This window comes from Kwoniella newhampshirensis, chromosome 5 (assembly GCF_039105145.1).
Source record: "Kwoniella newhampshirensis strain CBS 13917 chromosome 5, whole genome shotgun sequence".
NCBI classification, from domain to species: Eukaryota; Fungi; Basidiomycota; class Tremellomycetes; order Tremellales; family Cryptococcaceae; genus Kwoniella; species Kwoniella newhampshirensis.
In genome coordinates this window covers 1,768-15,459 of record NC_089959.1, presented here as the reverse complement: position 1 = coordinate 15,459, position 13,692 = coordinate 1,768, and the positions used below count along the sequence as shown (strand labels likewise).

The window sequence follows — 13,692 nt, the reverse complement described above, 5'->3', positions numbered from 1 at the left end:
ATACTCATCATGTTGGTCGGTATTATCGTACCAGCTCTCCTGTTATCAATCCACGCGGCGACAGCTTTAGTAGCACCTCGTCAATCTAGGCCTTCACTATCGGTTCGACCATTTTGGCCAGATGGCAGCGCAGAAGACTTCAACGGAAGCCTAGATTCGACTATTCCGTTCCCTTGTGCCGAACCATGTCAAACCGTTTTCGGATCCTACTTGTGAGTGGAGGTCTCTGACTCCAATCATCATCGTTGAGTCTTGATCATATTTGACTTGAATGCGCACTTCAACAGCTACTGCTTCATAAATACAACGAGACCATTCGGTAACGGTGTGACGACCAACCAGCAAACCTGTAATAGCTATCTGTGTCCCCGATACGACTTGTTGACTACATGTCTCAACTGTGTGGTAGCGAATGGAGACGAACGTCCTTCTGGATACCAGCTCAACACGTCCCTCACGGCCCCCGCCACTCGTATTGCTAATGGTCAGGTCCCTGTCAACCCAGAAGGATTGATTGATGCAGATCAGGCCAACGGTTGGTTGAGGAATGTTTCGGAGAGATGTGCCAGTATCGGAAGCACAGTGAGCGGAGAGACAACAGTCACGGCGGTCCCAACTACCACGTATGTTCACGTTACTTTTTGGAAGGCTTTCATTGCTACTCTGCTGATGTGCCAACACAGGGGCCCACATTACACCACTTGGACACAGGGTCAGACTGTTTCTCTATCCGAATGGACCGGACTGGTGACCTTCACGAACACCGGTCCGGTCAGCGCTTCCGCCGCTTCGGTGACGGGCGCAGATGCGACTGTGACATCTACGGGCGGAGCCGGCGTGTCTTCCACTCCAGCAACGAGCCCCACGACTGGTAGCAGCACAAGCGTAGGGTTGAGACGCATGGGAAGGTCAGACCTGGTCTGGCTGGGCGGCGTGTTGGCTTGTTCCTTCTTGATTCTCTAATCCGTTCGAGACAGTAAACGCTTTTGTATTATATATGACACGATGAGCAACGGTCGCGGTGGGGATATTATCGATGCCACATGTACGACGTACACATCTACTCTAACCGATCGTCATAGATTAAGCTCACATCTGCCCTTTGATCTCCTCTCCATGCTCTCTTCACATCGTTGCACACCGCCACTTCTGCTCTCACATCCGACACCATTTCAGCGGGTCCACTGACATACACGCATGTCGGTCCTCCGTCGATCCCTTCAACAAAATCGCGCACGATCTTGCGAACATCTGGACGATGATGCAGGTCGGGCACTTCCCCCGATGCCTTCTCCTGGTCTGCGGAAGACGCCACTAATTTGTCTGACATGTCAAGCTTATGGCTATTGCTTGAAGCGTTCTCCTCGTATGGAGGGACTGAATTGCAGGAACAACCAGCTGGAGTGATATCCTCGTCGGAGTTGTCGCTGCACTCTTTCGGTTCAATCACAGTCGGAAGATGTAAGGTCCGGGTCGGAATGACGAAAATCTTGACTCGTTCGCGCTTGCGAAGCTGTCCCAACTCAGGCGCGATCCACTCGACGTTAGCTTCATTTCGCACCACCCAGACGAGGTGTATAAGACCGGAAGTAGGTGGACATTCGGCAAGGTGGAGGAGGACTGGGAGTACGAAGGTGATACCCGTGCCTCCTGCAACGCAGAGGACGTTTGTGTCCGGTGTGAGATCTTGCAGTATGTTGATTCCGTACGGGCCAGTGATTATGACTGGTGTAGATTCGGTGCTGAGATTGGCAATGCGCTTCGTCTCACCAGACTTTCCGCGGAAGACATACGAATGACGACCACCAGGTAGTGAGAGTGGAGTGAAAGGGTGGGATTGCCATATACCTCCATCCGAGAAGCAAAGGTAGAAATGTTGACCCACATGCCAGTCGAGAGGCTGATTGGTTTCAATTTCGGCTCGGACGATGTCACTGTCGAAATATGTGAGTTTGGCAGGCAGCGTTCTGAACATGCCCGTACCGTCGGGCAGTATCTGATAGTGTATAAGACCGGTTCGGAAGAGACGGATCCCCCGATCGATGAACCAGAGTAAGAGGGAAGGCAGGAGGAAGCATTTGAGTTGCGCCCAATGTGCCCAACACGCACCGATGTAGAGCATGGCAAGGACGTAGTGAGCCTTGCGGAAGAACTCATAACCGAATGCTCGACGCGCTGGACCGGTACTCAAGCCCCATAAGAGGAGAAGGAGGATAAGTGCGATGATACCCCACACCATGTAGGTCTGTTTGATCCAGGCGGTTGCAACATCGGGTTGAGGTTGATACAACCGTATTTCGACGACGCACCATCCGATTGTGTGTAGAACAGCTTGCGCAAGGATGATGTGACCAATCCAACGGTGAAGGAAGTTGGAGTGCTGGTAAGGGATACCGGTGATGACGGTCAAAAGCGATTCCCGATTGGCGAGCAAGATAGAAAGAGGAGTAAGCGCATAGGCAAGTATACCAACTCGATCTGCCCATGGTCCGAGGCTGACACGAGTGTTGTGTACCCCGGGCTTGTTCTTCACCGGCGTAACCCAAGTTGCGTACTTGATACCCACAAAGGAGAAAACGGAAAGATACAAGACGACCACGAGAAGAACGAGAACCTGCAATCGAGTTGTCCTGCCGAAAAGCAATCGTGCCCGACGAAAATCGGTTGACAGATACCGTCTGGCTGTAGCGGAGATCGTTCTCGACCAGCGATTGCCAACCGACAGTTTCCTTCCGATCGCCCATAGCAGGAGGACGCCACAGATTACCGACCATAGCATGCCAGAGTAAAGCATACCAAGGTCATGGGAGTGGTAAACCACGTCAAGATAGGCGCAGGATCCCGCATCGTTCGTACACGGTACGACACGGTCGGCGTAGCCCCAATGGGGTTCTAGAGAAGCCGCGTCGCTGTAATCTTGGATGTGTCTTGCGTCCAGCATGTCCGAGTAGTGTCTGGACAGAGGGTATCCGTCTTCGATACAATGTTCGAAGGCATACTTATGACCATTTTCCCGCGAATGTCTGACAAGGCCTACAAGCGAAGGATGGAAAAGTTGAACCAATGAGCGGTGACGATCATATATGGCTCATCGAGCGAGGCCTTTTGAAACTGCTTATTTTCCCTGAACAAAGAGTCTTGGCAAGCGATATGATGCTATGAGCGAGGTCGTGCAAGTCTAAAAAAGAATGAAATCTCGCTCAAGTTGTTTCGACTCTTACCTTGCGGACCCACTTTTACAAGCATACACTGCATGATGGACATGCACTCCTCGGGCAATGCGACGGCATGTTCGGTGTCGGTGAGTCGCTTGTCACCTCTTGGCAAGTATATGCTGATTCCTGCCATCAGATGTTATGGAATTGGAATGTCGTCGACTCCTGTGAGTCTTAGTCGCTGCAGTCTCGTGGTACGTCTTCATACTGAGATACCCCAGGCTTCCTCACAGAAGGATGGCACATCACCAATCGGGCAATGTTCGCCGCGAGCTGTGTAGGGGTCGCATTATTGGGCATGTTATTGGAAGCCACTCGACGACTGGCGCGTGAATATGACTCGATAATTCAAAGGCAACTGAGTGTCATACAGCTCAATCCCCAACGAAGACCACGACGAGCGACTCCGCTCCAACAGCTCATACGCACGATACTATATACCGTATCATTCGGCATATCATACATCCTCATGCTGCTCGCGATGTACTACAACGGCTACATCATCATCTCCATCTTTCTCGGCGTTGGTGTCGGGCATTTCCTTTGCGATTGGTATACGATCGAAGGCCCCACGGACAAGGAAAAGGAACCAAACGAGTACGTAGGGGTATGTTGTGGATAGGATGGACGCATGTCAAGTTGGGCGTACGCGTAGAGACGATTGTATGTATTCCGCCATCGCTCCCGGGACTAAGGGACGAGTGTCGATGACAGCTCAACATGCTGTCCTAGAAAATCCCAGTCTTTCGGCTTGATTGACTAACAAGTCTGGTCCGGTGTTCAGGCTTACTCTCGTCAATCAAGGCTTGTAACAGACACTGGGCTGAATCATCCTCATCCGATGCATCGCTTGAATCCTATTGACCACTGCCTATGTGCTGTTCTCGTGGTACAATCACAAAGAGTACAGGGACAAGGCATTTGGACCTCCACACAACTGCTTGGTGTTACCGGCACACTTCATGGTACACTGAGTGCTGTATTTGCCTAAGCTCGCACCGTTACTGAGAGAGCTGCCGCAGAAGCATTCACGACCGTACTCAACAGCGGCGTATTTGAAACCGAGGGGCTTGCAAAACGCAGTGCAAGTGTCGATGGTCATGCTGTCCGATGCAGTGGAAGCTCCGGTTAGGGCACGACCAGAGACTTCTTGGTAACAACCTTGCTTGGTGTAGCCGTTGCTGGTCATGGCGGCGGGAGCGAGGGAAGGGTTGCTGAAGACCTGGAGAGAGCCAGCTCCTGAATGATCTTTTAGCTTCGCCTCTGCCGAACCCTTTTGCAGTTAGACTCACCACCGCAGTTTTGTCCAGGTCCACCTGAGCAAGGCATGTTGCAGTTGTTGGCTGTGGCACCAGCACCGTTTCGGAACTCGTTGTCACAGTAACATTCGCTACCATACTCAAGACCAGCCATGGAGTAGCCCTTGGACCTGCACTGACTGATGCAGGTGGCAATGTTGAGTGCAGGGGTAGCGTAGCTGTACCCATCGAGAGCTCGACCGGTAGTGCCCTCCTTGTAGCAGCCGACAGAGTTCCAGCCGGAAGGAAGGGTAGTTGCAGCCGAGGTGAGATCGGACGAAAGACCAGCGGCGTTGGATTTGGTGGAAACGAAGAGGGTCAGGGCACCGGGACCACCGCACATTCGACCGGAATCGCCGGAACAGGGCATGTTGCAGGTAGCAGAGGATGAGAGAGAAGCGCCATTGGCAAGAACACCGCCGCAGTAGCATTCTCCAGAGTACTGCAGATGTCATCAGTATACGGACAGGCAGTAGAAGTCGATAATATGCTCACCTCGAGACCGGCGATAGGAACATTCTGGTTGCCGCAATACTGCAAACATGACTCGATAGACATGTTCGAAGAAGTGTAACTGATCCAGGTGAGGGCTCGACCGTTGGGAGCTTCTGCGATACAAGGAGTAGACGCGACTGCCCAGCCGGAGGGGACGGTCCAGGCGGCAGGTGCAGGTGCGGTAGACGGAGCAGCGGCAGGTGCAGCCACGGCACTGTTAAAGGTGCCGAGAGCGAGGAGAAGAGATGAGAAGAGTGCGAGAGAGGACATGGTGAGAATGTCGGTTAAAAGAAGATTGGGAGTTCGGAGGGGAGGATTGGTCGGTTGGGTGGTGGACGAGGATGTGTAGGTATCAACGTTTGTTTACTGATGAGCTGGGTGGGTGAAAGACATCGTTGATCACTTTCACCCTCACCTATATATGTTCAAGAGTGAGATTTGCGCTTCATTCTCGACGGTGAATGGGATGTCGCGAAACTGAAACTAATTACCAAGTCCGTTTCTTAAAACCTTACGGCATCCATCATCACGCTACCGCTATGAGCAGGTTGGCGGACGATTAGATAATTGGGTGTTTCATTCCGACCCCAAGCACGTAACCTTGCTAATGAGGCATGTCACCATTGGCAGATCTACATGCATTCATCGGTTGGGTACAATGGACTATGCTTGCACGCTGTATTCGCGACACGCCCTCAGAAGGGATCAGCGATTACGGCCAAAATTGCCGGTCATACCTTGCACCTGGGACCAACTCTTTGCACCGTGCGGTCGCGTCTGATCAATCCCGGACCGGCATCGGCGCTAGGGTATATTTGTCACCGCAAAAGGAGGTGACAGGGTTGTCTGGGACCTGATACATGCGATCGAGGGCCTGTTCGTATGAAAAAGATTTCGCCCGTGAGCTTCTTGTGAACTCTGGACGCAAGCTCTTGGGTCAGGTGTAGTTCAATGCTCAGTGAGGTATATGGACATACATTCTTGTTGATTCGTAACAATTCTGTGACAGGGACCGAGGTCTTCTGAAGGGAAATTTCAGAGCAAGCCCACGTTCCGGTGCCTTTTACTGCAAATCCTTGAATGCGGGTACAGTTTTGACATACTCTGACCAGGTTACCAAGGGATCGGTGACGATCTGAATACCATACAAGTCAGCTTCACCTTACACTCGTTGACTTACCGAGAGTGACTCTTTGAGATCTTCCCCGGCGTAATATCCAAACTCCTTGTTCATGAGATGCATGTTCTCGCACAGCTCTACCTGGACTTTCTCAGGCATACCGACGCTCGCCAAAGCTCCCTTGAAGACATCATCAGGAAGGATTTGGAATGTGGTACCTTCCCCATCCTTCGGGTACGCTTTGACGAAACCGTCAACAATATCCTGGGGCGACAGGTACTCCGGACTACCGTAGATGTATCTGCCCAGCGTTGCGTCGCGGTTCAGCAGGATGGCTTTCACGAATTTGCCGGTATCAGCTTCGACGTCAACCGCGGGGATCTGCGCGTCCGCTCTGAGTGGCAAGGCAAAGACAAATTTGCCGGTAGACTTGTCCTTGCGGAGGGCTGATTCCGGTATGTTCGACATGTAGAATCCGGGCAGGTAGAAGGAAGTGGGAAGATCGATGGAGCGGATGTACTCCTCGACCGCAGCTTTGGAATCGAAGTGTTCGATGTTGCTGAGTTTACCGTTGGTGGCTGCTTGTCAGCCGAAGCAAGATACAATAGACTCACATTTAGTGCTATTGATCAACGTAGACCAAACAAAGTGTTTGACCCCTGCAGTCTACGAGATTAGCAACTGTTCCAGAAATTAAAGCTCACCTTGGCGGCGTCCGCAACATTCTTGCCCTGCTGCAATTCGATCGACTTGTCGAGAGTAGCCCAGTAGTCGGTCACGGAGAAAACAGCATAAGCCCCTTCGAAAGCTTTGACGAGCGAAGCTTTGTCAGCCAAATCGGCTGTGACAGTCTCGACACCTTTACCCGCCAGAGCCTTGGCGGAAGGCTTGGAGGTATCCCGAGTGATGGCGCGAAGAGCGAACTCTTTCCTGGCCTTGGGATCGCCAAGAACGGCGTTGATGACAGAACCACCTTGTTTACCGGTCGCACCGAGAACTACGAGGATCTTCGACATGATGTGTGTATGCGTAGTGAGGGTGAATGCTCAAGGACGACAGAACAGCGAGGTGAAAACCGCGGCAGTGTCTAATTCTCTACTGACATTTATATGCTGGCAGCGGATCGTGTCTGTACTGTATTACGTGTGCGCCTGGTTTGTCATTCGCGCGGAACGGTCGATCATCATATGACAAGCCGATGCACATGGCCATGGCCGAGGCGATCAGTCATGTTTCCCATGCATTCTCCAGTCGACTTCTAGACGAGCTGAGTCATGCACTGACTGAAATCATCAATGACGTGGGACACACCAGGTCCACACCGTACAGTACTCGAGTATAGTAAGTAAGCCATGATGAGTAATTCATGGGTTGAAAGCTGTCGGTTGCCGAAATTACCCGACTTGGTAATCAAACCCGGGCGATGAGCCCGATGCAGTTGCCTCTAGGTCAATGGCGGGGATGCGAGGTCAAGCTAGGCGGAGCACACTGTTGTATGTACATAGCACGCTATAAGAGCTCGGCGTGCGGTACCGCTTTGAGCGGCGACGATGGCGGCCTCTGGCGCGGAACTGGTGACCCAGAGTGGGACAGTGATAGAAAGGCTGCCTTCGCGTCTTTGTAAGACTTCTGTCTAACCCCCTATCCGACAGTAGAGGAGGGTGTCTGAAAATTGCACGCCCGAAGTTCTGTTCCAAGTACAGACGCGGTTGTCCTTCCTCTCGCTGGCTCCCTGCCGCTGGGATAGTGATCGCGCGTTGATCGGATCTGGACGATGTCTGGACTTGGGCATTCGTTCAAAGAAAGCGTTTTCACCATTCGGCCGCTTGCATCGGACTACGACCCTTGGCGCAATCCACAATCACTCAACGGGATGCTACACTTGACGTGATAGATCCTCACTGTCACTGGAACTGTTGATCATCCACCCAAAACGGACATCGTAAGTGGATGTACCCGCTTCGCAGCTCGTTCTCTGCGTCTGTACGTAATGACAGATGCGTACTGCCGTGTGATTGGATGATCCCCGGTGAGTGCAACGACCATCGCGGGTGCATGTGTTTGTGTCTTCGATCTGCCCGTTATGTGCGGGGGCAAGACGACGCAGAACGAGAGATAAGGAAAAATCGGTTGTACATACCCTCCGCTCTCATGCCATTTCGTTGCTGACCAGTCTGTTATCGCTCGAAATAGATTGAACGGTGACTGATTGGTCGGTACCCATTGTCTTGGCATTCTTGGCACAAATTTGGGAGATACGGAAACCTCGGCTACACAATTTTTGTTTCGCTTTTCTGTTGCTTCTGTATGACATGAGCTCCACAGATATAAGACATTGAGCGGATATCACTTTGTTTTGACTGTCCTTCGATCGCAATTCTCAACGGACGAAAAGATGGGATTCTTCGACAACATCAACGACAAAGTCGCCAGAAGCGCAGTTGGAAGATGGTTCAGACTGGATGGGAGTGGACACCCTCTGCAACGGCCTGGTTCCAAGTTCACAACCGAGCTCCGAGCGGGAACAGTCACAGCTGCGAGCATGATCTATATCATTGTATGTTGGTTTACGTGGATTTGAGAGGCGATGATAATAGCTGACATCGTATAGGCTGTCAACGCGTCGATCTTGTCTGACTCGGGAGGTCCTTGCGTGTGTGAAAGCACTCCTGACGACCCTATCTGTGCTGTCAACACCGCGTACAATCTCTGTAAGAACACTCTGAGGAGAGACTATGTCACTGCGTGAGTTCAACTATCTAAAGACTTGGCTGACGGCAGTACTTCCGCCATCTCTCTCATCTCCACCTTCCTCATGGGATCGCTTGCGAACCTGCCTCTCGGTCTTGCTCCAGGTCTCGGTGTCAACGCGTTCTTCGTGAGTCGGCTGCACCATGAGATGAGTGTCACTCGTCGCTGACACACCCCTAGGCATACAGTCAAGTCGGTTTCAACGGCACTGGTATCATTTCATACGGAGAAGCACTGGCCGCGGTGTTCCTCGAAGGTCTCCTCTTCTTCGTCCTCACCATCTTTGGTCTTCGACAATGGATGGTCCGACTTCTTCCCCGATCCATCGTCCTTGCCATCTCTGCCGGTATCGGTCTCTTCCTCACAATCATCGGTCTCAGCAGTTCCGGTCTCGGTGTCATCGCGGGTGCTGCATCCACTCCCCTCGAGCTTGCCGGATGTCCTGCGGAGTACCAATCGGACCTCGGGACTGGTGCTTGCGCCTCGCACGTCTTGCAAAACCCTACCGTTTGGCTTGGTGCCCTTCTCGGTGGACTCGTCACTGCTATCCTCATGCAGTACCGAGTCAAGGGTGCGTTGCTCTACGGTATCGTCCTCGTCTCCATCGTCTCCTGGCCTCGACCAACTGCAGTTACTCAGTTCCCCCACACCCCGCTCGGAGACGACAACTTTGCCTTCTTCAAGCAGGTCGTCTCAGCTAGAGGATTCAGTTTGCTTGGACCTAAGAATGTGGATTGGTCGGCATACTCCAACGGAAAAGTCTGGGTGGCTTTGATCTCCTTCCTTTACGTTGACCTCCTCGACACCACCGGTACCATGACCGCCATGGCTCGACAGGCATCCCTCTACAGCGAGACCGAGCGAGATTTCGAGGGCAGTTCAGTCGGTTTCCTCGTCGACTCTATCTGTATCGCGTTCTCGGGAGTTTTCTTCGGCTGTTCTCCTTGTACACCTTTCGTTGAGAGCGCGAGTGGTATTGCCGAAGGTGGTGCGACTGGTCTTACCGCTATCACAACAGCCTTCTGGTTCTTCATCTCCATCTTCTTCGCCCCTCTGCTCAGCAACATTCCTGCATGGGCTACCGGATCCGTGCTCATCATCGTCGGCAGCATGATGATGAGTTCTGCTGTTGATATCAACTGGGACTTTTATGGTGATTCCATCCCAGCGTTTGTCTGTCTGGCTTTGATCCCCTTCACTTGTGAGTATAACAATATCAACTCAGCTTTGAGCCTGCTGACCCTTTTTCAGACAACATCTCTTACGGTATCATCGCCGGTCTTTGCATCTTCATTGTTATGCACAACATTCCTCTTCTCCTCGGCCAACTATCTCCTCGTCTTCTCCCACCCGGATGGGACACCCTCAAGGAGCCGTACAACATCTCCGCCATGGTTCAGTCTCAAGCTCAGCATGGCACCACCGGGTTCAAGCTCCTGCTTCCACCATGGATGCGAAAGCTCACTAGTGGCAACCGTCGATTCTGGGAGTACACACCCGAGGAGATCGAGTCGCATCTCGAGGGCAAGAGGCACGCTCTTGCCAAGGCAGATGCGGCGAAGGAGTACAGGCAAAGGGAGAGAGATGAGATGCGGGGCAAGGTGGACTTGTCAGTGGGAGTACACGATGTGGAAAGAAGTAGTGGCAGCGAGCATAGATCGCACGATGACAAGAACGAAGCTATCATGTTTGCGCCTCAACCCGAGCGAGGAAGCACCCCTCACGACGACAAAAGCGACGCGGTGATGTTCGCCCCTCAACCGCTGAGGAAGTAATCGCAATCTGGTATTAGATGGTACTTTGTTGACGTATAGTGCATATGGATCTTATCGGTAGTGACCTCGTACGACGGAACAGTCGCATGTGCCTGATCTGATTTACTTGACAGTCGCACTCTCTCACCTTGAACAGCGGTCTTTGCACGCAGCCCAGTGGGAACAACCAACGATATTCCCACAACGATTGATTACATTCTTCATAAGGTACTTCGCACGTTCTAAATCTACTGGTGTCTACAGTTTGAATCACAAATCATCCCCTCTATTGAGCCCTTTTCGGCGGCTCAACCTGCATGTCTAGCTGTGCACACCTGGCGGACAGCGGAAGAGATGCTTTTTGATTTCTGAACGAAATGATCAATGATCAATAAGCTCCAGGACTCCTTGGGTCGATCAGCTTGGGATAGAACTGCTGCCAGTAGTTGTGGAACTGGGGAAAGGTCAGTACCACTCTTGACTAGGCCCTGGGTCGAGGCTCTTACATTCTGGCAAATTCCGTTGTACTCTGACGACTGCACGATTACCGTATCCAAAGGAGCATCGGACGATCCAAAAAGTGCCATCGGACCGTCATGCGCGGTCGTAGCGTTCCATCCGGGACCTTCCGAAGGGTTCTTTGCAAAGTCTGCCCAGATCTTGTGCAGCTTGTTGGACAACTCAGGTTGGATACCAGTCGCAAGGGTCCGGTTGTAGGTCTTGAAAATGTATGGAAGCTCGCCTATTGTTGTCGCAGCTTGTGAGCATGACGAGTCCGGTAATAATAACGATAGAGGAGACTCACATCCGTGACATGCGCCAAACGCTGGGTAACCGGTCTGACTGCTGTAGTTGCCCATAAACCGGTATCGGTAGTGGTTGCCAAGCTCGGCGCGTAGATCGATTAGGTAATCGATTGCACAAAAGAACCGCAAGTTGGCGTAGAGCTTGCCGGATTGCAGCGCGCTGGACGGGAAATCTTTGTCGGGGTAATGGGACAGCAACAGATCGTCGGGGATGTGAGCGGCGTCAGCGTTGAAGGTGTTGATCCAATGGGAGAAAGGGGTAGTCTGCGACGGAGGGTACACTACAAGGCCGAATAGCTACGGGAAAAGTCTCTCGTCAGCAAGCCGTTCGTTACAACACAGTCCAAAACCTACCGTCTCCTCGTTGTTCGCGCTCCCAGTCAACACGGGTACATGCTTGGGGTAACGTCCCGCCTTGAATCGCGTCTCGTAATCGCTAAAACGGGTGTACTCGTCGATGACAGGGACGAACCAGGTCTCTTGATCCGAGAAATTGGCCGTGAAAATACGATCGATGGTCACCTACGGGGCAGAAATGAGCGCAGCTCCAGGTTAGAAGGCAGGTGAACTCACGTTTCGCAAACATGACAGCTGAGCAGAGAGGTCGTCCGCGGGACAATTCATCTCACCAGCCAGGACGTCGAAGCCAACTTGCTCTGGCGCGTAGCCGGGACCAGAAAAGACATCCGCACTCTGGATGATGGCCGCCTTGATCTTAGTCTGCAGGCAGGCATCAATGTGGAATCCTGGAGCAGCGAAGAACGGATCTGACTCACTTTGGGATGGTTCCACAGGTAGTGGTCGACCATGACACCGCCAGAGGATTGACCCATGAAGGTGATGTGCTCCGGATCGCCCCCAAAGGCTGTGATATCTGTGTGTCAGCAGTATTCTGAACTACCTGTTCGCGAGATCACATACCATGGATGTTCTTCTCAACCCAGTGCACCGCCTCAAAGGCGTCGAGGATACCGAAGTTTTGCGACGTCCCGTTGAAAATCTTGCCGTAGGGGAAGCCCATGAGACCGCTTCGGTGCTGCAGGGAGACGTAAACGAATCCAGAGGATGCAAAGGCCGAACCATTGTAAGTCGGGTCCGCATTTGTACCCTGGACCATGGCGCCGCCGTAATCTGCACAACGTGGCACGGTTCAGTCAGCTTCTCGATCGCTGCGGCTATGTAATGCGGAGCGACCCACTATAGATCAGAACGGGGAGCTTCTTCGCCTGAGCTGGTGCCCACACATTGACGGACAAACAGTCCTCGGAGATGCCATAGGGATTGGTAGCAGGCGGAGGGAATTGTGGGCAAGCAGGTGCGAAATGACTGGCGTTGTAGATGCTTGCGTGATGCTCGAGCGGCTGAGGTGGGCGCCATCTGAACGGAGTATGAGCACGATCAGCTACCGGGCTGTCTGAGGGGGTGAAAGCTTGCTGGACGTGCTTACCGATTATCACCGTCTGTGGACTCAGCATAACGAATACCGAGGAAGACATGGTGGCCCGTGCTCTCCTCGACAAACCCTTGGACGGGGCCTGCGATCGTAGACTACGATATGGGTCAGCGAACGCACTAAAAGTCGGAGTCGAGACCTGAATTCACCACCACAGGAGTCGTGGAATCTAACGGATGAGCCGAGGCAAGTGGAACAGCACACAGGCCTACAAGCAGTGCGTTCGCAATTTGAGAGAACATCCTGCTGTGAAGAATAAAAGATGCTTGTGCCTGTGCCGAGGGTTAGAAGAGTGGGTCGGACTGACGACGACGCATCACCGATCAGGAGAAGCATTGATCTTATAAGCATATCGTTCGGACCCCGACGGACGCTTGGCCCGGTTTGTCGGTCTCGCAGTTGATAGATCTTGATCAAAAACGAGATGGAACCCTTTTGACAAGATAAGAGACGAAGATAATCCGAGATAGGTACGGACGAAAACAGAGCCAATATGGCAAATTCGCAGCTATATGGGCCTCGGTGGCTCGGACCGAGTTCCCGTATAAGGTCCGTTAAGCCAAATATAGAACACACCATCAAACCTCAGAAACGATTGGCGGCCACAATCAAAGGACAGCGAGTTTTTGATTACTCCTGTTGTGGTCTGGCATCCGCCTCACCGACGTATGTTTGACGTGTCCTGACCTTCACCTTGAGTTCCGAGACGTCCTCCTTGCTACATTTGGGGGAGCAGACGTCTCCGTACCCGACCAAGCTCAAGGACGAACAGCGCCGGTCATTGACAGAAATCAAAAGCA

General features: G+C 52.4%; 7 protein-coding genes across 7 annotated transcripts; 3 read left to right on the top strand and 4 right to left on the bottom strand.

The window, feature by feature from the left end:
• Positions 1-9: 9 nt before the first annotated feature.
• On the top strand, positions 10-963 carry IAR55_002609 (uncharacterized protein; the record flags this gene model as incomplete). Its single annotated transcript, XM_066945722.1, has 3 exons — positions 10-212; positions 288-623; positions 684-963. The coding sequence occupies 3 exons, from the start codon at positions 10-12 to the stop codon at positions 961-963; spliced, it is 819 nt and encodes a 272-aa protein (XP_066803223.1).
• Positions 964-1,060: 97 nt separating this feature from the next.
• On the bottom strand, positions 1,061-2,941 carry IAR55_002608 (uncharacterized protein; the record flags this gene model as incomplete). Its single annotated transcript, XM_066945721.1, has 1 exon — positions 1,061-2,941. One exon carries the CDS (start codon positions 2,939-2,941, stop codon positions 1,061-1,063), a length of 1,881 nt encoding a protein of 626 aa, XP_066803222.1.
• A 315-nt stretch (positions 2,942-3,256) lies between these two features.
• On the top strand, positions 3,257-3,837 carry IAR55_002607 (uncharacterized protein; the record flags this gene model as incomplete). The annotated part of the gene is made up of 3 exons (XM_066945720.1): positions 3,257-3,301; positions 3,352-3,382; positions 3,437-3,837. The coding sequence occupies 3 exons, from the start codon at positions 3,257-3,259 to the stop codon at positions 3,835-3,837; spliced, it is 477 nt and encodes a 158-aa protein (XP_066803221.1).
• Positions 3,838-4,110: 273 nt separating this feature from the next.
• Positions 4,111-5,278, bottom strand: IAR55_002606 (uncharacterized protein; the record flags this gene model as incomplete). Its single annotated transcript, XM_066945719.1, has 3 exons — positions 4,111-4,454; positions 4,508-4,955; positions 5,009-5,278. The coding sequence occupies 3 exons, from the start codon at positions 5,276-5,278 to the stop codon at positions 4,111-4,113; spliced, it is 1,062 nt and encodes a 353-aa protein (XP_066803220.1).
• A 793-nt stretch (positions 5,279-6,071) lies between these two features.
• Positions 6,072-7,144, bottom strand: IAR55_002605 (uncharacterized protein; the record flags this gene model as incomplete). Its single annotated transcript, XM_066945718.1, has 3 exons — positions 6,072-6,143; positions 6,189-6,706; positions 6,811-7,144. The coding sequence occupies 3 exons, from the start codon at positions 7,142-7,144 to the stop codon at positions 6,072-6,074; spliced, it is 924 nt and encodes a 307-aa protein (XP_066803219.1).
• A 1,379-nt stretch (positions 7,145-8,523) lies between these two features.
• Positions 8,524-10,654, top strand: IAR55_002604 (uncharacterized protein; the record flags this gene model as incomplete). Its single annotated transcript, XM_066945717.1, has 5 exons — positions 8,524-8,685; positions 8,740-8,839; positions 8,894-9,006; positions 9,060-10,080; positions 10,131-10,654. The coding sequence occupies 5 exons, from the start codon at positions 8,524-8,526 to the stop codon at positions 10,652-10,654; spliced, it is 1,920 nt and encodes a 639-aa protein (XP_066803218.1).
• Positions 10,655-10,941: 287 nt separating this feature from the next.
• Positions 10,942-13,134, bottom strand: IAR55_002603 (uncharacterized protein; the record flags this gene model as incomplete). Its single annotated transcript, XM_066945716.1, has 9 exons — positions 10,942-11,375; positions 11,439-11,736; positions 11,794-11,961; positions 12,013-12,159; positions 12,216-12,313; positions 12,361-12,570; positions 12,638-12,816; positions 12,887-12,987; positions 13,042-13,134. 9 exons carry the CDS (start codon positions 13,132-13,134, stop codon positions 10,942-10,944), a joined length of 1,728 nt encoding a protein of 575 aa, XP_066803217.1.
• Between the last annotated feature and the right edge of the window lie 558 nt (positions 13,135-13,692).